The sequence below is a fragment of the Oreochromis niloticus genome, linkage group LG15, assembly GCF_001858045.2.
Source record: "Oreochromis niloticus isolate F11D_XX linkage group LG15, O_niloticus_UMD_NMBU, whole genome shotgun sequence".
Taxonomy (NCBI): Eukaryota; Metazoa; Chordata; class Actinopteri; order Cichliformes; family Cichlidae; genus Oreochromis; species Oreochromis niloticus.
The window spans coordinates 14462908-14488580 of record NC_031980.2 but is presented as its reverse complement, the minus strand read 5'-3'; the positions used below and the strand labels follow the sequence as shown (position 1 = coordinate 14488580).

The window sequence follows — 25673 nt, the reverse complement described above, 5'->3', positions numbered from 1 at the left end:
TTTACAACACTCTCAAGAATTGGGCTCTTTCCAGGAATCTGTAAAGTTTCCAGGAATCTAGTTAAACTAGAATGTTTTTATGCATATGCATCAACCATTAGGGTTTCCATTCTGTGCTATTAGCATGCTGTAACTGTAATGAATGAGTTTAACTGTGAGGTGGTGTTTTTTGGATGCTGGCAGTGGGGAACTATAATCACCAACAGGTGTAGCAAGAGCTGCACTTATATATCTCAGCTGCTTACGCAATGTTTTATGGCTTCAGGTCCACCATACATTATTCCTGTGAAGACTTTATTTTGTCGTTGTGCTTTCAGCCCTTTTGATTAAACAAATTAAGTTGGGCTGGTTTTAGTAATGCCTGTTATTTGCTTTGTGTTCACAAAGTGCAAACAGAATCCTTGTTCCCGTGAGCCCTGTTTAAGAAAATGATACACTATGCATCACTATAAACTAAAAATATAAAGCTCCTCAAACTAGACATTAACATATGTTCCAGCAAAAATACTTGGCAAAAATAAAGTAAATAATATCCACCCTGTAGCGCAGTTGCTTGCTATGCCCAGTTTGAATTTAAGCCTTGATAATCAGCATCTTGGCCAGCAAAATAACAAACTGGAGAGTGGTAAATGGCAGAAGACAATTTTTTATTTTATTTTTTTCACCCAGATTTTGTTTGGATTCATTGTATTTGGTGACGCTCGGTTCTATGATGCTACTATACTGTTATGTCTAAGACATCAAAGATCATAAATCAAATCTGTCATATGTTAGGAGGCTAGATAGTAGATGTTGTATTATAAAATATTATAAAACTAAAATATTAATTTATATGATATACTTGTTCAGTTATTTTAGTATATTTTGATAATGTCCCAAGCACACTTTCCAGCTGCTTTATTCAGTCCACCTTGGTGATACTGGGTTGGATCCCCCTATTTGCCTTCAGAACTGCATTAATTCTTCATGGCACAGATTCAACAAGCTGTTGGAAACATTCCTCAGAGATTTTGATACATATTCCCATGATAGCATCACATAGTTGCCTTAGATTTGTTGGCTTCATATCCATGATACAAATCATCTGTTCCACCACATACCTAAAGTGCACGTTTGCACGGAGATCTGGTGACTGCGGAGGCCATTTGAGTACAGGGAACACACTGTCATGTTCAGGAAACCAGCTTTAGATGATCTCAGCTTTGTGACATGGTGTGCCGTCTTGCTGAAAGCAGTCATCGCAAGATGGAGACACTGTGGTCATAAGGGGATGGGCATTGTCAACAACAATATTCAGATAGGCTGCGGTGTGTAAACAATGCTCAGTTGGTACCAGAGGGTCCAAAGTGTGCCAAGGACACCAATACACCATCACCAGCAGCCTGAACTGTTGATACAAGGCAGAATGGGTCAATGTTTTCATGTTTTTTACACCAATTTTTGGCCTGAACTTCACAGTAGAGCTAAAGATTTATCAGACTGCACAATGTTGTTTTTTTTCTTTCTTTTTTTTTCTTTCTTTTTTTCTTTTGGAATTTTCTGTTATGAGTCGTACCCTCAGTTTCCTACTCTTAACTGAAAGGAGTACCACACCGGGTGGTGTGGTCTTCTGCTGTTGGACTCCATCTGTTTCAGGGTTCATATTCAGAGATGATCTTCCCCGCACCGTTGTTGTAATAAGTGGTGCAGCAAGAGCCGCACTTGTATATCTCAGCTGTTACAGCTTTGCTTGCGCAATGTTTTATGGCTTCAGGTCCACCATAGATTATTCCTGCGCAGACTTTATTTTGTCCTTGTGCTTTTAGCTTTTTGTTGTAATGAGTGGCTGTATGAGACTGTCGGCTTCCTATCAACTAGAAAAAACCTGCCCATTTTCTGACTACTGACATCATCCAGAGAACTGCCGCTCATTGGATATCATGTCATTTTCTGACCATTTTCTATAGATGTTAAAGATGATTTTGAGAAAAAGATGTTTTGAAATACTCAGACCACCTGTCTGCCACGCTGAAAGTCATATAAATCACCTTTCTTCCCATTCCAATACTTTGTTTGAACTTAAGCAGATCTACGTGCATAAATGCATTGGTTTGCTGCCAGCACCCCCCCCCCCCCCCCCCCCCCCTTTTTTTTTTCTTTTTGTTTTTAAAGCTACCATGTTTCCTGCCTGCAACTGCAGAAATTAAACTGTGTTGAAATGATCTCAGTGTATAATGCATTAGCTATGGGCTTTTCATGTATATAAAATACATTACATTCATTTGCACATCATGCCCTTTCATCTCGCCAGTTCACCATCTACCCGTTATTCTCCTCTTTCCCCACGCCAAGCTTTCACCCTGCCTTTTAGCTTAAGTTAATGGACTCCTGCACATTCTGCTTAGAAATGTTGTAAAGTAAACAGCAGCTCATGAAATATTCACCGCTCTCCTCTGTGTGGAGGTGTATGTCTGTGCGTGTCTGCGTGTGCAGTCGGCTGTACTAAGCCGTGCGGCTCCCACACACCCACTCAGAGTCACACGCATGCATATGAAACACAAGGGGCACCCCAAAAAGCTAAGGGTGTCTCCGTATCCTGGCTATGAGCCAGCAGAGAAGCGAGTGGGAGCACTTTGGCATTGAGTGACTCATACATTTGCTGGTATTCATATTGGCGGGGGGGAAAAAAGTCACACTCAAAATTCAATCTCAATATTTAGTTGCAAATGGCTGAAAACAGGAGGACGAACATGTAAGGTTAGGATACTCTATTGTATGTTATTCATAATCCTGAACCATGCTATTTCAACTGTTGCTGTCTCTTTTTGGATCCTTTTTTTTAAGTAGAAAGCCACCAGTTTTTAAAATTCTGGCCCGATAATGGTTTTTAAAATAACAGTTTGGCTGGTAGTTAGTTTCTTTTAAATAAGTTTGCATGTTGAATGGAACAGTGGGTGAAGCTCTTGTTAGTCTCTCAAGTCTGACATTGAGACACCAGGGGTTTTATCTCCCATTTTGAGAATGAAGAACAAGGGACACAGTCTGTTCTAATGACAGAGCAGGGTTGTAAGCACACTGAATAATTCCTGGATAAGCACCAGCCAAAGATAAATGTCATTGTTTGGCACTGTGATATTAGCAGACATTAATGGTAGTCTGATAAATGCCATTCCCTGATTCTTTTACTCATTTTACTTTTCATGTATTCTTTAGAATACTTAAAATGTGTCAACCCTACGACTCCACTACATATATCGTCCTTCCCATGTAAACAGACGGCCTAAGGAATCAAAGGTCGCTGGACTACACCTCAACACCAGCTGAGAAAATAATCAGAAAGGCTGCTCTACAGCGTTTGGAAGTAAACCATAAGAAACCAGCGCAGCTTTGTGCTTTTATTTATTTATTTTTTAAAAGGCTGCTTCTCCAACAACAGCTTGTTCACTCGCTGGAGGATAAATAATGGTTAAAAATTGACGCCAGCGCTGCTACATCTGTGCCGTCCAAACACCAGCAAGAATGCCCCCTGCTTTGTGCTCGTAAGCTGATATGGAGAATCGCATGTCTCCAACCGGCGATATGCTGGGATGGAAAACTCACAGTTCTGTTGAATACGTTGACAGTATCAGCAGAAAATACATCTTCTTTTCAATCATAGGTCACATTTAGATTCATCTGTCAAAGAGATATTTCTGCATCAGAGCTATGAATGTGTAAATGGCTTTTCCACTTTCATTTTTTTCCCCCATCGGCATTCTTTCACTGCTGCTATGCATTTGTTCCTTATCCTCTTCTACCTGTCTGTTTTCTAGACACATGCATCATATCTCCCTGCCACCGCACTATAAACCACGGCACAAACACAATCTGCTATATGTCCTCCTTAGGGTTGCCCTAGCAACACACGCCAATGCATCTCCTCCGCCAACAAAACGATAAGTTACTATCTATAGCCGTATAGGTGACTCTCTTGGAGTTGTCCTCGAAGTAGAGTGGTTGTGTTGGCGTAATAGAAGCCGTCCTAAGCAGAGCTGCATGCATAATTCAGTAGTGGACCTCATCCCGGCGCTTATTGTCTGGAGACCGGAGGCCGTTGATAAGAGATAACCTCTGCTGCAGCCTTAGTCACTCGGAAGAATCACCAGCAGGAGTGAAAACGGGTCAACTCTGCTGACCCCTCAGGCTTCTTTATGTTGCCACAGCACAGTGACATTTTGTGACAGGTCTGACAGTCCACCCTGCAGTGCCACATGTACCACACCAGCCTTGACCGTGAAGGGCATAGTGAGAGAATGATGATGTTTGAAACCCAAGGTCACAAGGAAGATTTGAAGCGTGTAGGTGGCGCAGACCAAGCTTCTGTTTATGAGCAGCACTTATTCATTCCATTCATAAAATTGCAGGTCTTCACATTCAGGCCGAAACAGTCACGTATTTCATTTTGTCTACAGTTGCTAAAGTCTGACAACTCTAGTGGGGGGGTTCTTCTGTACTTGGTGGGTAAAGGAGGAGGGGTTTGGGGGAAGGAAGCTGAACAAAGAAGAGGCACGAAATGGCCAACTTCTCTAAAATCTCATTGTCAGCATATCTGTCACCCAGTCCAGCTTAAAAATGATTGTGCCACAGTGGGGAACTTTCATTTATTTAACTGACATTATTATAATTTTCATTATTTATGTACCCCCCATTTGACTCAAGGGCAGATGTGAGAGGTTTGCAAAAATGCAAAAATCTTCAGTGCTTGGCTCGATTCAGCTATATTTCTAGTAGCATATTTCACTGACAGATCTTCATCAGTGGAATAAATTATATCAAAAATATCACAGTAGAAAACATTTTCTCTTTAATCAGGCCACATTCTGCATATTGAATAGATGTCTCCTCATTCATTTAATTAGAAGAGTCATTGTATGTGATTCTCTTTTCCTTTGACACTTCATCACAGCCAAGGCTAAGCTGTAAGGCACGATGAAAAGGAATTGTTAAACCTTCCTCATTCATTTTATGGAGACATTGACAGGATTTGATAATTGTCGTAATGCGCAGTTAGTAAAGATGGATTTAATATAAGGAGATAGAATTAACCAATAATCCTCTAGGTTTTCAACTTCTTAATGAGTATTTCTATTTTATGTTGTTTCTTTTGTTTTGTTTTGTTTTTGGTTTAACTGCAAGTGGTTGATCCAAGGTTGTGTTATTTAACATCTAGACACCTTCTGTTCTCAGTGACATGGCTCATTTTTTCTCACTTTCAGCATTTAGACATCTTAATAACCTCATCGACATACTGCGATTTAGCCCATAAGCGAATGGATATTAGCTCACGAAAAAAGTGGAGCTCACACTGAGGTGGGTTGCAAAGCAACTTGCAGATATGGAGTGAGAGAAAAGCTGTTAAATCGTGCAGCATATCTGAGATTGCCAAGAAGAACAAATGAGTCATCGGTTGATCTGCCAGTATAGTGGCTGAGCTTGACTTTGTGGCTTTCCATTACTAACTTTAGTCATTAGTGCAGAAGATTATTGTGCTTGGTTTTCATATATGATATACCGTGTATACTACACGGCCGTGCGGTAGACTGGTGACCCATCAAAGGTGCTCCTTGTCTGTCATCCTATGAGAGAACAAGAACAAGATTCCCCGTTTGATCCCAAGAGGAGACAGAAATCCCTTTTGGAGCTGCATCCAGTGTGGAAATCCACCAAATCATGTGACAACCCCCTTCTGAATAAGGGGGCAGCCGAAAGTAGCTTAAAGTGATAAAGAGGACTTGCACAGCATAACATTTTCAGACTTAGTTTGTCTAGTACGAGTGACGATTTAGAGAAACGGGGTAGGTCTGTTCCCCATAATTCAACGCGGTATTCTCTTCATTTGCCAGTCCCTGCTGTTGAATAACCTCTTCCTTGAAGTATCCACTTTATAACACACTTTCTCTGTCAAATATTTTTGAAGCCTGGCTCAAGACAGTACTGGTGACCTCTCAGACTTCTGAGGGCTTTATCCAGAGGCACAGAATAGCTTATACAGCTGTTTTACAGCTGTTTTTAAAGTGCTGTTAGTGATTGTCATTAAGATAAATTTCATGACAATTTTTATTTTGTTTACAAAACCAAAAAAAACTGTAGTGCCCTGAATTTGTTTTTATTGTATGTGTGTATGTGTATTTTGTCCTTTGTAGCGTTTCATTATCTTGACTGATACCACTTCACTAGTTGGTGTCCCAGTAAGCCCATTTCCTTATGTTAATTTCCCCAAAGTTCTCTTATTATACCGGTTAAAATATTACTAGCTCAGCTTAACTTTTTTTTTTTTTGTATAAGTAGAGCCAATAGCTAGAAATTTTATCTCAGAATTTTCTCATATCCGATTTGGCAGCAGTTGCCTGTCTCATCCGGCAGTTTCGCATTTATCAGTTTTAGTCTGCTGCACACGAACCTCATTATATTCCCTCAAACACAGTGACAAGGGTTTATGCAGCCTGGCTTTTAGTAAAGTCCCAGTCGTGCATTAGCTGGTGGAGTGCTATCCTCTCGCACCTCTTATTTTCCATAATAAAACACAGCTCAGCAAATCTGTGTGCCGCATGCATAAAGGAGAGCCACCCTCGTGTCAGCCCAGGTTAGTCACAACAGGAGCACCGGCAAGGAAGGAATGTCTGCTCAGATTTTAATAATCCCACATCATTTGGTGAGGAATGAAGACGAATCGTTTGCAGCTCGTTGTTTCAGAGATCTCAGCTGTTGCATTCTGGGCAGTTTGCGCCACTGAAGCATGAACAGCCTCTATAGCACTGCAACATGGCACCATTAGTGGCCTACATATCAGCTATGCTGCTATGGCATACATGGTTAGTTACTCTTAACCTACTTCCATGCTGCCAGGCGAACTCCAGCAGGGACATTTTCTTCCGTCTTGAACGCTCAAAACAAGAAACACCAGAGACACCGTGACGTTGTCAATCAACCCCATCCCACCAGCTCCGCTCACATAAAGACTAAGATGCTTGGCATTACTCCAGCACACTGTGGTGTACAGTCAGAGATGTTAGCGTACACACACATTCACTTGGATGAAGTGTACACGCACGCGTATCTGCCAGTCTTCATCCCATCACAGGACTAGTCTCTGTTGCGTGGCAGGGCTTTGTTGGGGAGTTGACAGCGAAGGTTGCTTCATAAACCCGGCACGCGTCCATCAAAATCTCCCCCGCTGCTTTGAGAATGAAGGGAAGTGATGATCCAGGGTTTTTTGTTTTTTTTCTGTTTTTTTTCTCTGCCCTATTAACTCACTATATCACCTTGGCAGTGCTGTATTCTGTCACTGAGGCTACCAGGATGGCAGGGGGACACTTGGGAAGAAGAATAGTCAGTCTTCCACAAAAATAAATAATTAAATGTCATTTAGTCATGCTTTAACTAAGATCGAGGTAGAGCGTGTTTGAAGGGCGGTTGTAGGAGGATGTAGGTGAGTTAGTGAGCGTCCGGTTCGTGAAATAAAAATTTGTTTGTATAGAGGCTTCTGTATGTCGACTTTCACGTGCATGTTGAGGAAGTGACTGTTGACAGACTGGAATATGTGCGCGTCCCTGTCCTTCCTCGACAGCAGTGCAGCATAGCTGAGGGACTGCACATCGCTACGTATATGCAAATTGCAGTGTCACACTGATCAATCCTGTAGGCTGCTGAGACAGGGTAATGTCGGGACTATTCAGCAGCATCTTGGCTGTCTGTCTGCCTGTCTGTTTGTCTGGCCTGTTCCGCACTGTGTTTCTGTGTTGCACTCTTCTGTCTGATGCTTTGCTCTCTGCTTCTCCTCTTCAGGAATACTTCTCTGCCAAGTTGGCCTACTTGGCAAACTATTCAGTGGCTGTAATTTGCTTCTGTTTTCCTATCAAGCACAGAACGTATTTGCAAATCAAAACTTTGTGCAACAGGTTTAACTGAGTCCAATGTCTTTCTTTGTTTCTACAGGATGCAACTTGAATAAAACATATCCTGTGGGAGTGGAAGGACACAGAAAGGTGGTGTTGGACGACCTTGTCAACGGGGATCTGGGTGGAGGAGAGAAGATACCAATCGGGCTGTGAAAACTCAGACTTCTGAGCATATTACCCAATCATGCTTTAGCACAGAGGAGAGGCTGGTTTATTGCTGGAGAAACACCCACTGTATTTTTTCCGAACACTCCTTGGTCATAAACAGACACATTTCCCATCTGTCATTTCCCATACCTGCCGAGATGTCAATGCCACTGTGGCATTTGTGGTGACGGAGCACAAAGTGCGTGTGCGCATCCGGCTGGGAGGCCGGCGGGTCGGTGGGTGTACAGGCACACCTAGAGGCATTTTTGGGTTGCGTTGCTGAAACATGCGGCCCTGGGCGGGTTCATGGCGTTGGATTACCCTGGTGCTTTTGGCCTGGGGAACACTCCTCTTCTACATTGGTGGTCACTTGGTGAGGGACAGCGAGCATCCGGAGCGGTCCAGCCGGGAGCTCTCCAAGATCTTGGCCAAGTTGGAGCGACTCAAGCAGCAGAACGAGGACCTGCGGCGCATGGCCGAATCGCTCAGGTAAACTGCATGTTTACTTACTTGCACACTACAATTAACTGTTAATATTTCTTTTCAGTTTAAGTCCCTACTGGTTGTGTCTTTCTGGACTGAGTTATTATCCACTGTCTTCTTTTTCCTTTTCTGAAGATGTTCAGATAGCATCAAAGCAAAGCTAGAGTAGAGTTTGCAATTTTGATATGTATTTGTAGGTTTTTTTAAAAGGTTTTTATTAAAATGGATCTGTTCCCAGAGTTTTGTTACTACTAAATCTAGAGATCAGACTTTTGGCACAAAACACACTTGAGAACAGATGTATTGCATCTCTTGCTTTGCCTCTTAAGTAAACTTTTGAGTTGATAAAAGTTCTGTTGTGCAATGACTCCTTCCTCCTGCCCAGCAATGAGCACACAGTCTAGATTCCTGGCGGCCCAATCAGTAGTTTTCCAAATGAATGAATTTGGCAATGAAATGATTGTTTCCTAAGAATTTATGGAACTTTAAGCAGCATCTGTCTACATCGGCATCTTGCGTCTGGCTTGAAGTTAAAATGCTTTAGTTGAGTTTTATCAGCTGATCAGTGTTCAGTTTCAAAGCTGATCATGGGTGTTGCAGATGCTGCCTGTGACAGACAGATGGATGGTCTGTCGCACACCTCAGCAGATTTTGTTGTGTCATTTTGGAAGACAATAGCACATTGTACGAGCCCATTAACCACACAGCGTCTTTCGCACATTCGCTCTATGTGTAATAGAGAGACAGATGGTTCTGTTCTTATCGCCGCATGCCGCCGATGTTTCTATGCACACATAAAGTCTACGCCTGTGCATGGGTGCCTGTGACTGCGCATGCATGTGGGCGGGAAGTGGTAGCGCGATCCAGTGTGTACCATATTAATAGGGAACTTCAGATGTTGCCATTGCTGCTCCTCTGTGATATTCCGATTCACTTTGATGCGGGGCCCTCATCAGTGTACACAAACATAAAAAAAACACACGCGTGCACATTGCTTCAGACAGCTGGTCCCTGATTAAATCCCTTGCTTTTGTAATTATTCAAAATTGGCTTTAAAACAAAGGTGGAATTCATGGCATAAAAAACAAGTGCATCTTTCACTCGGCCAGTGTCCAGATGGGTCCCCGGCACACTGCACGCTTGTTGCTTGTTATTGAGTTCGGTTGTTGATCTGGGACTGAGGCCTCCGCAGTTGTTTACTGGGGCACTGCTACAGGGCCTTCACAAGTCCCTCTAAGCTTCTGCTAAGTATCCAGCACAGCAAGCCAAAAGCGGGCAACAGGCTTTCTGAGGTTAAGCTTTATGAGCGATCGACAGCAACAGTGGTTGGTTTGTCTTGTTCACGTCATTGTCTCTTTGTGCATGTGTGTGTTTGTGTGCGTCTGCGTAATAGTCAGATACAGGTCCAAGAGAGAGCTCCAGCACCTCATCCCATCGTCTCTCTCTTATCCCTATATTAGAGCTCTAATAGACGCAAAAAGGCTGTTAGTGAGCTGCCCATCATCCCTGCCACAGCCTCTTACTTCTCTGTTCATTGCCGCCTCTTGTTCCTCGTTTCACTCCTCCTTCACCTACAACCCTCCCTCCTCGTCCTCCTTCTCCTACCAAACTGCTGACAGAGGTATGGCACAGAGCCAGACTCTATCCCGCAGGTTGTCACAGAATGACTGACTATGTAACAAGTCACTAGCTCACTGATCGACTAGCGAAACGCGTGCCTAACCCAATTCGCAGTTTTACACGTTCTGCTGATTTGGTCCGAGAACATGAATCTCTGAATCTTGTACAAGAACCAGAGCCAATCCTTTTAAAGTACCTAACTATCACATTAGTGCGCTCATTTTTCACGAGTGGCCTCAAACCCATAAAACCAGCGTTATTGCACATTTTGCTGAATAGAAACCCACTGCACTGACACTGATGTATAGTTCACAGTAGAATTTAACTCGGTTACTGTCATCACACCGCAGCAGAACTTGATAGATGTGTTATGTATTATCAGGCATTGTGGTGCATTAATTATATACCTGAAGGGATCTTGTTTACATTGTCTCATTCTCTTTGTAATAGAGAGTGAAGCTGCAGCAGTTTGCACGCGATATTGATTTTCTTGATCACAAATTAGGAAAGTCGCTGAGATGACAAAAAATGCTCAGTTATACAACCTTTACTCTGCACGCTTTTTACAAAGTTTTGCTGAACTCTTCATTTCTGAAATGGAATTGTCATATAAAATTAATCAATCAGCACTTAGGTTCAAATTAGTATCACCTGGCTGGCCTACCGATCGAGTGCAGCGATTCGGTTATTCAGGCCACTCCTGTGCAATTTGAGTGACAGGCAGCGTGCCAGCCTACCAATCGCCCAGTAGCATTAATGAGAGGTTAGCACGAGGTCAAGTTGCTCGGTCTGTCTGGCTCCACCCTCTCTGCAGCTGCTTGTCACCTCAGGCGTGAAGCCAGTGCTCCTGTGGAGACGGTGACATGCGCCAGCCTGATGGTCTGACATCGGAGAGAACGAGGAGCGAGAGTGACAGCTGGGCTGAGCGATGAGGACCTGATCGATTCCCCCAGGCATGCCAGCAGAGGGACGGAGGGAGGGAGGGGACAATGCAGAGAAGGAGAAGAGGATGGGAGCATGATGGATGGCGTGAGGACTGCGCTAAGTAAAGAGCAGCAAGGAAGAAATGAAAAATGAGGACCGAGGGGATGAGAAGGGTTGCCGAGACCACAGTCATTGCCTTAATCTGCTTTAAATGTTATTTCAGCCTACCCCAGTGTTAACAGGCTGAGATATACAATCAAATACTAGACGCTAAAACAGGCAGTTCTCTAAATTTATCTTCAATAAACACAGTTCACAGTGTTTCAGGTGACCCAGTGCATGTAGTGTCCATGATTCAAAGCAGATACAAGAAATTATTTGCATACACAACAACATGTGGCCCTGATCTAGGACAGAAAAGGGCACGATTTAGACAAATTGTCTTTTAATGGTATAGGCCATTGGCCATTAGACCTCAATTACTTGCCTTCTGCGTGTCCTTGTTTGTTGTTTAGCTTCTGGCTACATTAGGTTGTAAAATCTACACAGTGCTTTTTTGCATACATTTGCCTCATATGTCGCTACCTTTTATGTTAAATTGAAATGTAAATTTGAACTGTAGACCAGATATCTTTTCTGTGAGGCTACTGTTCTCTCATGTGAAAAGGGACAGTGAGAAGATCTACCTATGCTGTGATTTAAGAGTTTAAGAGTGCAACCGCACCGAGCAGATGCTGCTGCCGTTTACAGACCTGAACTCCCATCGACCCGCCCGTCGCTCAGGCCCAGCGAGAGATGGTCTACTACCATAGACACTAGCTCCATTGTTGAAGCTGTCTGGGGTCTGGACATCTCTGTCAAGTAGGACTCAGAGCAGAGCTGGCTCGCCCTGGATATGCTGAGGCGTTGAAGCATGCGAGGCAAAAATGCACCATTCAGAATCCGTTTACTTGGAAGAACAGTGACTCAGTGGATGCAGCAAAGGAAGGAGGCAGAAAACGTAACTAATATGACACGGGGTTGAAATATATTATGCAAAATTACAAAACATCTACGCATATAACGTCAGCAAATAATACTGTAAATGGTGATGGCATTTATGTTTTATAAGAATTCCTTATCCGTTTTTAAAAACGAATGCTGAACATTGGTCGCAGTTTTCATGGCGAGCCCAGGCTTTTCCACCAATTTGTAGTATGCACTACGCTTGTATTGTTGTAGTTTATTAGCTTGACTTATTGGAGTCAAGTGACTTAAGATGTTTGAATTCCCAGAAAAGGCTGGAACATGTCGGTCGAGCCTTAAAAGCTTGTGATAATTGAGATGTATATGAGCATGCAGGTTTTTCATTAATGCAAAGGAAAATTGTGTTTATCTTTACATGCCTACACCATCCATCCATATGCATTGCATTTCTAGGTTAGCATATTGGTTGACTTAAAAAGTAAACCTCAGGATTATTTAATCTTACTGCTCTACCCATGTCTGATAACCCTGTGAACTCCATGGTTACCGAGTGCAGGAGGCGGTGGAGTGATAGCTATGGCAACAGTTCACAGATAAACTGGGTTGGAAGAAAGTGGGTTGAATGTTCAACCTCACCTGCTTTCCAGTTCAGTACTCAGAAATTGAATGCAAGATCACCCCCTGCTTTCACAGCTTTGTCTTTCATTCCTCTGCTATTTCCCCCCCTACTTCACGTACCACCTCCCCTGACTCAGTTTTTTTTTTTCGCCTGCTACTTCTCCTGTATTGTTTGATTAAGATGCTGTTGAATCCAGCTGCCTTGTCTAGTCTCTATTTTAGATCGTCAAGAGATTCTTTTTTTCCTTCTTTTGGCTCTTAATACCTCTGAGTGTTTCAGTATACTTTTGTAAAATCTGCATACAGAATCTTGGTAGGAGATACTTATGTTGAACCGACACTGTAGCACTGTTAAAAATCCACTCATTGAGGCATTTAATATAATGAACATGTATTAAGGTTTTGCAGACTATATGACTCTAATTAGATGATCAATTTGGACATGTGACAATCATGATGACAATGCGTGATCAAGTGAATAAAGCCCGATCCACATAGGCCTAGAGGCCAGTATACATCCTTTTGGCTATCACTGGTTGGGATGCAAAAATGTGTATCCCCTTAGTTGTTGTGAGTGGTTGCTGGAGAGTGATGGAAGCTTTCTACAGACCAGTTGACTAAGTGTGGCACAGATCGGAAACATGTTTCAAAAGGTGGTAAATTTTCATTTAAGGCAAACATTCTGCATTTCCAGTTTGTATTGCACTTTTTTTTCAAGTTTTACTACTGCTGGGTTAGCAGTTAGCATGTATATGCAGAAAACATGGTTAAATACAGGCATTTGCTCCAGCAAATAAAACAAACACTAGGAGGTTTTTGGTGCAGCACCTTTTTGTAATAAATTTTACCCAGTGAGATCCGACAATCTCCAGGAACCACTGCCAACCAGTCAGGAAATACATTTTCTTCCCTAGCAACTGGTAATTGTAGTATGGGGGACAACTCCAATGTGCACATGATATCATGTGAGAAACCTCACTTCCTTTGGGTCCAAGTGCATCAATTCTGCTTGACCTGTAGAAGTTTATTTGTTTAATGGGATTTGATTAATTTCGTAAGGTTTTATAAGCTAATAAACACTTTTAAATTACTTCATTAATTTAATTAAGGGAATTGCACCATTCTCAAAACAGAATTGGTGGCAAATGGTGGGGGGGGGATTATACATTTTTGATCTCAACAGTTGTCTGGCTGTTGTTTTTAATGTTTTTAATAATGGAAGTCTAATAATTTTTAGTCTAGATTAGCTCAATATTTATCGTAGATTTTGAGCTCTGTGAAAGAGAGATAACTATAGATTTGATATGTTGGGAGCATTTTGTTGAACTCTACATAAAGGGCAGCAAAATGAACTTTTGATAATAAATAAGTAGCAAAAGAAATACTCTCATCAAAAGACATCTATATTTGTAATTGTGAACATAAAAACTCCACAGACTGGACTACTGCAATGTAACCCTGCGTCTTTTCAGCCCCTGCAGATGCCAAAAACATTTCAGGTTACCTAGATCGCCTTGTCTTCTATTTTTTTTTTGTGCGTGTGCTTTGTCAAAGAACAAAAAGTAACACTAGGAAATGATGTCACTTTGTAACTGTCCTACTTCCTGTACAATGGAGTAACTACTGGATTAAGGCCTTTAGGGACGGCTTTTCTGAACATGGTTAGCTGTGAAAAAAGATACAACAGCTGATATTTGGTTTGAAAATGCACCTGGGTCCTTTTTTAAAAAAGATCTGTGTCAGGAAGCTGTAACGGGACACATCATAGATTTCACAGAGAAAAGAAGCCCTGATTTAAGTAATGCATATAAATATCAGTGGTGCCACAATGTTATGCAGAGGTTTAGCATTCCGTGATGCAGTTACATAATGCAGATGTCAAATAACCTCTCTTTTCTCTTTAGTTTCCATGGCTTTGAAGCACAATGCTCAGTTAGTGCTCAGTGAAGTGGGAGGCCAGGGCTTCTGGGGAGTGAGGGGGAAGTTGTGTGGCAAGAAAGGCTACTGCAACTTTAAAAGTCTCATCTTTATGCCTGCCAGCGACTGATGTTCCTTATTCATGGAGCAAATTGAGTTTGCATGCCTTGATGACTCATTAACATGGCCTTTGCAGCACTTCACTAATGCCCCTGTGCATTTGGACATATTCAATTTTTAATGAGTTTATGTAGAGAAATTGATTTTGTATAATGTCAGTGGCATTTTTTTTTTCCTTTGGCTAATTTGAACTCTGTTGTCAGAGTGCTCATTTGTATTTTTATTATATGCATGTAATTCATATTCATATAGAAAGTGAAAGTTTTGTATTATTTGTGTTTGTTGGTTGTATAAATACATGCCAAAGGTCTAATGCCTGTCTTTTAAGTAGATCTGACTACTCTGAGTGTCGCCGGGGCGGCATCTTGCCTTGACGCCAACGCAGATTTCGAAAACAGTACCAGCATCACAGTAACAAAAGGGCCACCATAGTCTCTGGAGCACTAATGTAGCATACGGTATATGCTGTAATCAGAGGGAATTCCCAATGCGTCTGGCAATAAACAGTCAAAGTACAGTAACAAATTGTGAATAATCAATTTAGTGCTCTAGTATAGCTTTTATGTAGCTGTGGTTTTTCTGAAATGGTAATTTAGTGTCATCTTTGTATGCTATGATCCTGCCACTAAATCAAATTTGTATCCATTAAGGAGTTAAAACGTTAGCCCGTGGAGGTATTGCATTACAAACTCAATGCATTTGCCATTCTTGTAGTAAAAGGAGAACCATGTTCTAGCTTTAGAGTTGCTTTTATTTTTTTCTGTCTTCTACATTATTTGATCAAATGTAACACATGGCATTTCACCATCATTTGCCTTTCACTTCAGAGACTGCTCAGTGGATTCTTGGGAAATTTTTGTGAAACTGTAGAGTAGGAGACAGGTCGGCCTTAACAAACATGGAGAGTGATTCAGTGCCCTGTGCATAATCTTGAGCTCTGAATAAATAAATCAGGACAGGGCTCTGGAACGCTGCGCTGTGGTGTTTTTAGTAAATGAAATGGAATTTTCAGTGGCGAACACTGCGAGATGCCGGCTTTCGTGGCTTAGTTTTGAATGCAGCTTTTAAGTCAGAAGAGATGTGGTTCACTAACCAGTGCATGATGGAAGATAAACATTTTCACTGATTCATCAGAATACAAAGCTACATTATTAGACTGTTAAAAAGTCAGGTTGGTAGTAATCGAGTTTGTGTTCCAGCGACTTTTACATCAAGTTAGCCTTGCACTACATGTGTTTTACCTGTTTTCAATTGAGATGCAAAGACATATTTGCAAAAATCTGACATTTTGATAGATTTTTGACTTGGGTGGGGAATAAACATGACATTGATGCGTGCAAACGATTTTTATCTGTCGTTAAACATCAGATTCGCTCCGGCTAAATGTTCAAGCATTGTGTGAGAGCTCAAAGACTCTGTAATATATCAAAGAATTTCTGTATGTGCATCTGCTTGTCACCACAACACTTTTACGATTTGCCTCAAACTGATTGCTGCTTAAGACATAAATGGGTAAAACACCAAATTAGAGGTTGTTTGAATTAGAGTTTGATTTTGAGGTTCTCTTGCCTGCTGCATATGTCAATTTTAAAGATGTTGGAGAATTTTTTCTTCTTTGGTATGATTTGGAAAATATATTTGCAATTTTAGAATTAGGAAAATGTTCCATTTGTTTCCTATAAACTAAATTTATAATAAACATTTTTTTTTTAAAACAAACAAAGAATCAGTACTCAAATATTGGCCGTTACCCCATTAAAATCACTGTAAATTTAAAACTCATGGCTTTATTTTGTCCATTCTAAATAAGCAATTTAAAGACTTACAAGTACACAGCATATACATTCTGTGGCCCTTCATTATTGAGATTAGAAAAACTAATTTCTTGCAGTGTCTCCTTTATTTATCTATTCAATTTTACAGTTGCAGCACAGCTTATCTGCAGAGATGGATATTTTTGCTCTTTTCTCTTACTAGTGATGTACATGTTCCCAAATTCACCTGTTATATCTCCTATTGTGTCCCTCAGGATACCAGAGGGTCAAGCAGATGCCGGGTCCTTGGCAGCAGGAAGGCTGCGCTCCCTGGAGGACCAACTAACCAGAGCCAAACAGAAGATCCACAGCTTCCAGAAACTTACTGGAGATGGTAAGCAGAGTGGAGTTACCTAAAAGGTTGCAGGGAAGAATTTGGCACAGAGCTTACAAATATGAGGGAAAAAAATTGATTTTCAAGGTGTGGGCTGACTATGAGCTTTGAGTCTATGACTCCTATGAGCTTTTTCCTGCAGCGAGAATCTGAGTCTAGTCTGGCGTTAAGCCTGCTCTAGCTCTGGAGCAATAATGGGAAAGCCACATGATGAGATGGACAGGGTTATGTGTGTATTTGCCACCCTAAGCATGGTCAGAGGGGCAGGTAAGCTGTCAGGTGAGCAAAGAAATGTGTGAATGAAATGGAAGCAGTGGGGATGTACCATTGGCAAGAGTGAAAGGTGAGAGAAAAAAAACAGACCTAGAGAAAAGTGGGGGAAAAAAAGACATGCGAGCTTGGAGGGCAGAGCAGGGTCAGTCTCCATCTTGCCGCAGGGGGAGGAAAAAGCTAAAAATACCCTTCAGCTTTTTTCCACAAGGGAGGCAGTAAAGAGAAAAGAGAATATGTGAGAAACGAGGGAAAAATAAGAGCTTTTCCCTCTTCACCAACTCCTTCCCCTGCTTGAGGCTGTTCTTTCCTTCCCTCGATTTTTTTTCTTCTGTTTTTCTCCACAAAAATGAGAGCAGGCAGCTGTGTTATCCATGTAGGTTACTCCACATTGTTTGGCTCAGGGAGGATCTCAATACTCCTCCTATGTTAGAAAAACACGAGAGCGCCATCGCAAGCAGGAGGGAAAAAGTGATCAAGTTGTTAATAATGAGGTCAAAAAAACACCCAGAGACAGAGTATGAAAGAAGAAGACTCTAATGGTTATGTTCCCAGACCTTGCTTTGTGCTTGTAGGTTATTTACGCTCTCATAATCTAATGCTCAGATATTCTGAAAGTCCTCCTGGCACCTTGTTTCTTCTAGCTGAGTAACTCAATAGTGCTACGCCTGCACTGTAAAATATAACTTGTTGTTTCAACTTAAAAATATGAGGTAAAGGGCTGCCTTAAAATTTTAAGTTAAGTCAAGAAATAGAGTTTGTTCTTATAACACAACCAATTGTTATCTTAATGAAAAATCACATGTTGTCTAAACTTTCATCTTAGTTTAGTTGACTGAGATTTGTTAGTCAGTTCAACTCCTTTAATTGTCATTTTTACTTGGGAAAACCCTTTCAGCTAAATTAAAATAATCTATTGTTTAAACTCTTGTCCTAGTTCAGTTGACTTGGGTTTTTTAGTTAATTCAAATACTTTAGTAGTTCTTTTAACTTAGGAATCTATTTTAGCTTAACTAACATAATCTGTTAGCTAAGTTGATTTAAGTTTATTAATTAACTGAGCTCCTTAAGGTAGCTGAGTGAACTTGTAAATCAGTTTCATTTTAATTATCAGAGTTGATTGACTGGATGTAAAGAAAAATGTGTATTAAACATCTTAAGTTTTGTTTTTGTTTTTTTAGCTTTCTAACATCCATTTCAGCAAAACTACCTGTTAGGTTTATCTTAGATCTCAGGTTTAAATACCTACATTCCTTTAAATTAATTTTCTGTTGTTTACAGAAAAAAAATAAAACCCCACAGATTCCATTAAAGTCTATCTGATCATTTCAGGCAGAAGTTTGTTTTAAGAACATGACAAGACAATTACTCATGAGCACCCAACATTCACCATTTATTGTGCCATCTTAGTCATCTGAGAAACAGAAAAATCAGTGACGTAGCTCATCAGGCTCACAATCCATCAAAACTCAAAGGTTGCTCCCTGTGAAACAATAAATTTGAACTTGGTCTTGAGCCCAGTTTGGGTGAAGATTAAATTCTGACCAATACTCTAGGAGCAGTAGTGATTCTTGTGAAGTAACAACATAAAGTCTGCATTAATGTAATGTATCAACGGGACACTTGCTATTTTAGAAAAGTTATTCTTTACATTTGCAAACTTTTTAAACTTCATTGTGCTCAGTCACACCTGTTAGCATAAAACTTGAAATATTAAAATAGTACAAAACCTTTGATAAGTGACAGTAAAGATCAGTTTATAACAACTAAGACATCAAACTCTTGTATTTGTCTTCGTTTACAATTGCAACAAATTCCACAGAACCAATATCTCTGAAAATGAGTGCATGCTTCTGAAACATTTGATAATATGGATATTTCAGAAACATCAGTTTGAGTCTGCTCAATTGCAAAACAAAGGAATACTGACTTGCATGAGATAAGCATCTGCAGAGTCCACCATTATATTGTTGTTCACATAAGTTTCTTAAACCATGAACAAATGAGTAATTGTTTAATCTGGGATGTAAAGTGTAGTCATTTAGTGACATACAAAAGTGAGAATGAGAACTTGCAAGAATAAAAAAACAAACAGTAAAATTAAAAACTGTCCTTAACACCAAGGCAATTGTATGCTGTCAGCATACAATTACAGTTCTGCATGGCTTTCTGCAAGAGTCTGTTTCTTAGACCATGCACTGGTGAGATGCACTGCCTTCCACCAATGTTCATTAGGATGTTCTGAATGACTTCAAAGATGTCCTTAAGTTCCTTTGGATAGTCTATGTTGAAGGCAAAAAGAAGGCCCATCAGCATGGAAATGGCACTTGAGACATCCCTCAGATTAGACAGGATTACTGCCGCCTCAAGGACAACCAACACATCGATGATGTCTTCTTCTTTCACCATCGCAATGCCAACTTTCATCCTCTTAGAAAACGTGTCTTCAATACCTGTCGGCTATAAAAGGGTTCAAAGACAAAAAAATAAAAAAAAATTACACAATTACAATTACACAATATCCCTTGTGCTTAAGAATTCATGTCTTTCCAAAGAAGAGCCATACTGATGCCTTGGATGATGGTGATTGGCTTTGGGTAACACTTATTAGTTGTTAAAGTTTTTTCAGAATGAGATATGCACCCCCATGTTACAAATCCATTTCTTGCTTTAAACAAAGACCATGTTCATAAATAACTGAGCATGTCTTCAATTGCAGAATTCAAACAAAATTTTCAATTTAAATGGTAAATGGCCTGTATTTGTATAGCGCTTTACTAGTCCCCTAAGGACTCCAAAGCGCTTTACACATTCAGTCATTCACACACATGGGTGGATGACTGAATCGTGACTCAAGAGTTGACAGTTCGTCTTATAATCGGAAGGTTGCGGGTTCGAGCCCCGGCTCCAACAGTTTCAGTCGTTGTGTCCTTGGGCAAGACACTTCACCTGTTGCCTACTGGTGGTGGTCAGAGGGCCCGGTGGTGCCAGTGTCCGGCAGCCTCGCCTCTGTCAGTGCGCCCCAGGGTGGCTGTGGCTACAATGTAGCTTGCCATCACCAGTGTGTGAATTTAAATCTACGTATGCTAAATATTGGCTGTGCTCTAAACCAAATCTGGCTGAGAATACATGAAATGTGCAAACTGCAGCTACACTACAGGATCAGATTGTGGCTCCATAGACAATGCTTCTTTAATCAGTTTATTGATTAGAGTTTATTTTTTCCCCCTATATTAACAGCATGAAAAAAGAGCATATAGACATGGCTGAACAGGTTGCATAATTGGCACTGAATATCAACATCCACCTTTACCCAGCTGCCCAATGACTCTCGGCCAGTAACCTTTAATTGCTTACCCAGTCTACACAGTCTCTTTTCCAGGGTCCAGGACATTTCACCAAAGTATTGCCCCCCACAGCTGTAGCAGCCACTGCAGCCCCTTAAATATCCTAATATCTCTGCCATTACAATATACAATGTGAGAAATCAAACGTAAAGCTGAAGTGAACAGTACAGCAGCGAAATGTCAAAGACCCTGGTGAAGACATGAATAAACACAAGACACTAATAATATCAATGCTAGCTTGCCAGTTAGTTTCTCTGAAACCCAGACCAAATCCAGTGTCAAAGATCTTGTAATAATACATTTGGTGAGGAAAAAGTACACATGTTATCATGTGGCATCTATTGTTTCATAGATGCCACATGTTTCATTTAAAATCCACTGTGGTGCTGTCATTATTAAATTTACTAAAAGAAACAATGCTAACCTTCACAGTCTTGAAAGTGTGTGAGGGCTCTTCCTTTAGAAAATGAGGTCCTCTGTCCTCTTCCTTTGTGTAGGGCTCTGGTCAAAGAAGTCAAAAAGAAAACAAAAACACTTTTTAAACAGTGTTTATGAAACATGTAGACAGCTCCAAATTCACAGCTTTTAGATACATAATTCCATCAATATATGATTATCATTGGAGATTTTGAATCAGGCTTATCAGGACATTCAAGTAGAATATGATATCCAACCTACCACCAATATACACAGATTCTGTAAAAGTTACCACACTAAATGTCCGGTTGTGAAATATGATGACTGACTTTACTTATCAGCTTTCTTTCAATGAGTTCATCAGTTGAACTGGATAACCTAAAACTTAAACAAAGGATTAGATTTCGCAGTTGAACACTTACATCATCTCCGAAGCATTTTATGAGCCTAGTTAGCCCTCCTATGCCGCTCTTGATTTTGTACAGCTCCACGAACCTCTCCATAATGGTCAAGCACAGCAAAAAGGAACCCTTTCAGGTCAACAGATGTAAGACGGGCAAATTCTGCTTCAACCTGAGCAATAGAAGAAGAGGGGTGGAGAGTACAGGCAGAATAAAAAAAAGATTCTTTGAGACCCAAATTTAAGCAAACGGTCATCTGAGGCCCATTAGAGAAAACACAAACACACAAAAGCAAACAAACAAAAAGATGCACTTTACCTGCCGTTCAGCAAACAAGGAAGTTCAGAGAACAATAAGCTCTGTCTTGAAATCTTTTAAAGTAGAATGATTGTGAAAATGACTTATGTGATGTAAAACTTTAGTAAACGTGTGATTAAAAGAACACTGAGTAAAAGGACAAGTAACAGTTTCCTTATTCCTCAGATGTTTACCTTGATGAGCAATACTGTTTTAGTCCAACTGCCTCATTAAAGTTACACAACAGGCTTTTTACATTAAAGCCAGCAAGTCCATTACATACTCCCTTTTTAGATCTGAAATACTGTGCACATTCTGTGTATATGTAGTGGACAGCAATTTACCCAAAAGAGCGCAAAGTTTGCAAGTCCACCTCATTTAAATGACAAAGTCAGATGTGATCATCTAGACCTGTGAAAATAAATTAATGACAAACCTGCAGTTATGGATGTTATTACAACCACAAGAACCTAAACAGTCTGCTCCACTGCTTTTGTTAATGAATCATTTGTTGGTAACAGGTCTGAATATTTAGTTTATGCCACCTGCATGTGATCATCAATAGTGCCATATTACTTCTTAAGAAGTACCCTGACACTACAATCTTTTTATCATTTGTTCTACAGAGCTATTAAATTACAATATAATCTGAGGTGTTTCCAGTATGACAAAATGCACAAATTGTAACTTACCATTTGACTCCACTGACAAAAATAAATCCCCAGCATCAAGTTTGGCTTCACAGACCTAAAATAAGTAAAATAAAAATATATGTTATAATTATATTGTTTTCGCCATTTATTCATGTTTGCTAATTTTCTGACATATAAACAATGTTAGTTTTGTTACAATACAGAGAATGCAGTTTAATTAAAAGGTAAATTATGCAAAAAAAAAAAAACCTTCTGCAGTATACCATGCCAAAAATCAGTGTCTCTGATGCCAATTATTTTATCACTACAGCTCTTTTAGTATGGAAACTCACACAAACTAGTCATACTGATCACAAGAGTTCAAAAATAAGTCAAAATAGTGAGCTGTTGTTAAGCATAAAGCATTTCAGGGTAACAAATAACTGCACAATATAATTAAAGCAAAAAATAAACACACTGGAGGACTATCTGATAAAAACTAATATAATGCTGGTTTGTAGACCATATTTTGTCTCAGTCCTCAGTGCACTCTTGCAGCTTAGCATGCAGCAGTTAATAACAACTTAAGTGATTACATAGGAGTAAACAGATGACAACAAGCATCCGAGTCCTGCCAAAAAGTTCTTTTTGAACCCAGTCAGTTATTGGAAATATTGCCAAAATGAACTTCCACCAAAATACAACAGCCTGTGAACTTGAAAGAAATTTACAAGTACAGAGACAATATGAAATAAGCTTTATTAATTAGCTGAGTTAGCTTGCTAATATCGCAACAGTGGTTGAGTGCACAACCTTAAAGCTAGCGGCACAATACTTGTGATTTGGTCAGTGCCACATTAAACCCATAAAAAAGGCCATGTGTCAGTTTATTAGGTCAAGTTTGGTCATGACACACAAGCTGGACCTTGTCGGCTAAAGTTACATTAGCTAAAGCAAACATTTCGGTAAAAGAGAAAAACACACATCATGCCATAAATTCAAAACATGTTCCAACTTTTGTAGCTCTCTTTCCTTATAGTTATAACCAATGTTACTCACCTTGAAAGCATATTCCAAAGAAGACGATCAGAAAACGTCCAAGTAAAGTGAGCATGTCGTTAACCGCCAATTCCCCATGATGCACCTCGGTAGCAGTCACGTGAGGCAGTTTTGAATCCTGCTGTGCTCAACTTACCCACGTTGTCAAGTTCACATAAGTTTCTGATTTAGCTGGACATGAGTTTTCAAGTTAGCTTTTTTTGGTGTAATTGGGACGTTTTTAACTTGTAATTCTATGTTATAACAACAACTTCAGTCATCTATCGTCAAACTGATATAGAATAATATGTTGAAATAACAAACAGCTAGAATTACATTTTACAGTGTGTGCCTAAAATGTCACACAAGCTGAGTGTCTTTGTTGGTCGTTGTAGGTCCCGGGCCCACTCAGGAGGAGCTGCGGCGGAGGGTGGAGAATGGGGTTAAGGAGTTCTGGTACTTTGTCCGCAGTGAGGTGAAGAAACTGGCCAATGTTGAGCCCAGCGAGAGGCAGAAGTACGCTGATACACTCCTGCAGGACCTGGGACACCAGGAGAGGTGGGCATATGAAGCTGCTGCTTGGAAAAAAGTGGGAAACACTCACAGTGAAACCAGTTATAAAAATCATGGTTTTTTGCCTTTGATTTAGTGTCATTTAGTGGAAATTTTAATATATGCACATAAATGCTATCTGTTGGTTTGCTTTCTCTTTTTTTTTTCGGAGCAAAATTGCAGCAGGTTCGGTCGAGGAAAAGCATTCTACATCCTGAAAATAATATACTTTGTTTTGTAGGGTCTAAAAGCATTTAAAAATCCCTCACCTATCAAACTATTAGATGCTCAGACTTTTTAGTCATGTAAGAGGCCCCAACACTGGACAGTCCACAGAACCACAGCACAAGCCTGGTAATTTTCCATTTAAAACGCCTTTCAAATCAGGAAACAAAGATATATAAACAACCTGTAAATGTTTAACATTTACAATGTTGTAAATGTTGAGCAGTTAACATACAGGAGTTGGCGCAGTATCCCACTAGGGAAAAAAAAGTCCCTGCGAAAGCGCATGTAATTCCACCCTTACACCGCCCCCGGAATAAAAGCATATAAATGTGCTGACAATTATATGTATTTGTGCAGCAGAAGGGTCAATAATGCTTATGTTTGGGATGTTAATAACAATCTGCGGGGCATTAGTTTCCTGGTCCCTGTAGTTAGCGCTCCAGGCCAGTAAGGACAAGTGATGAAATCTATAAGTTCATGATCCCACAGAGAATGGAGCTGTTAAACATCCAAACTCGACATCAAATGCTTGGTTAAATAGGTTTATCGGTTAGTTGCTAAATTAATCAGAAGTGTTTCATATTTCACAAAGTAGTTTATAAGTTTAAAAACTAGGGTATCGCATCGAAAGCAGTATTGAAAAATTAAAAACGGCGCTGAGCCCTATTAATATGTAAAGTGTTTTTCACAGCCTCTCCGTTCTTTTAGTTAGGATTTTAAAGTAAAACTGGAAACTCGGCACAGCTTATCATACGTGTGTCCAAGTCTAAAGAAAAGGGCTTGCACAACTGTCAGTCATGGCTACTTTTGATAAATTCAAACTTTTTTGTCACCTTTAGGACTAAATAATTATTAAGGAACCAATTAGTTATTTAGGCAAACAGGTTTTTAAAAAGAAACTGTAGGCACTTGGATTATAGATGTGACTAGTGCTAATGCCATCTGTAATAAATGGGATAAAATCCTGATAGTCTTGAAAGCAGCGCTACGATAGCTGCTGAGTAACAAAGGGCAAAGGTCATGGACACACTTTCTGTCATTTGGATTGCAGCTTTGCAGAGGGCTGAACTGAGAAAAGCCGGGTGTCACTTTGCCAAGTGGTTCCATTGTAATCCCAATGAAGTGGCTTATAAGACCCATTGTCTTAGTCATTGCTGCCTAAGAAGCTTTCCACAGACTGATTCCACCGCCTAATACACAGGCAGACATGAGCACACAGTCACAGACTTTCACACGCATTCGCTTTCTATCTAACGCCCCTCCCTCCTCCCCTCCTCGCTGCAAAGATGGAGCAGAGGTGGAAGGAGCAGGGAAATGTTTGACTTAAATAAATCCTTATTTAAATTCTGCTCAGCAAGGTTAAAAGGTCATTGCCTTGAAAATTTCCAAGCCAAAATGTAGCACGTTCAAAAAAAAAAAAAAAAAACTCTAAGCACTTTCCTGCGTTTATCCACTGAAAGTGCTGAAAGTGATCACTGCATTATAGAGGGCTTTTAATTTGACTACGTTTTACAGTAGAGCTGGGCGATATAAGATTTTTTCATATCACGATATGTTTTTTTCATTTCAGGCAATAACGATATATATCACGATATAAGCCAAATAACTATATTTGTAAGATTTAAATGTGCC

The 25673-nt window shown here is 40.3% G+C and overlaps 1 protein-coding gene across 2 annotated transcripts in view; it reads left to right on the top strand.

Annotated features, from left to right (window-relative positions):
- fut8b (fucosyltransferase 8b (alpha (1,6) fucosyltransferase)) overlaps positions 1–25673 on the top strand; it is a 100112-nt gene that overhangs the window by 42656 nt on the left and 31783 nt on the right. For both annotated transcript variants that reach the window (XM_019346113.2, XM_003446349.5), the window contains exons 2-4: positions 7954–8552; positions 16741–16859; positions 23657–23819. In XM_019346113.2, the coding sequence (XP_019201658.1) occupies positions 8350–8552; positions 16741–16859; positions 23657–23819 (485 nt within the window). In that variant the 5' untranslated portion in view covers positions 7954–8349. The remainder of the gene's footprint in view (positions 1–7953; positions 8553–16740; positions 16860–23656; positions 23820–25673) is intronic.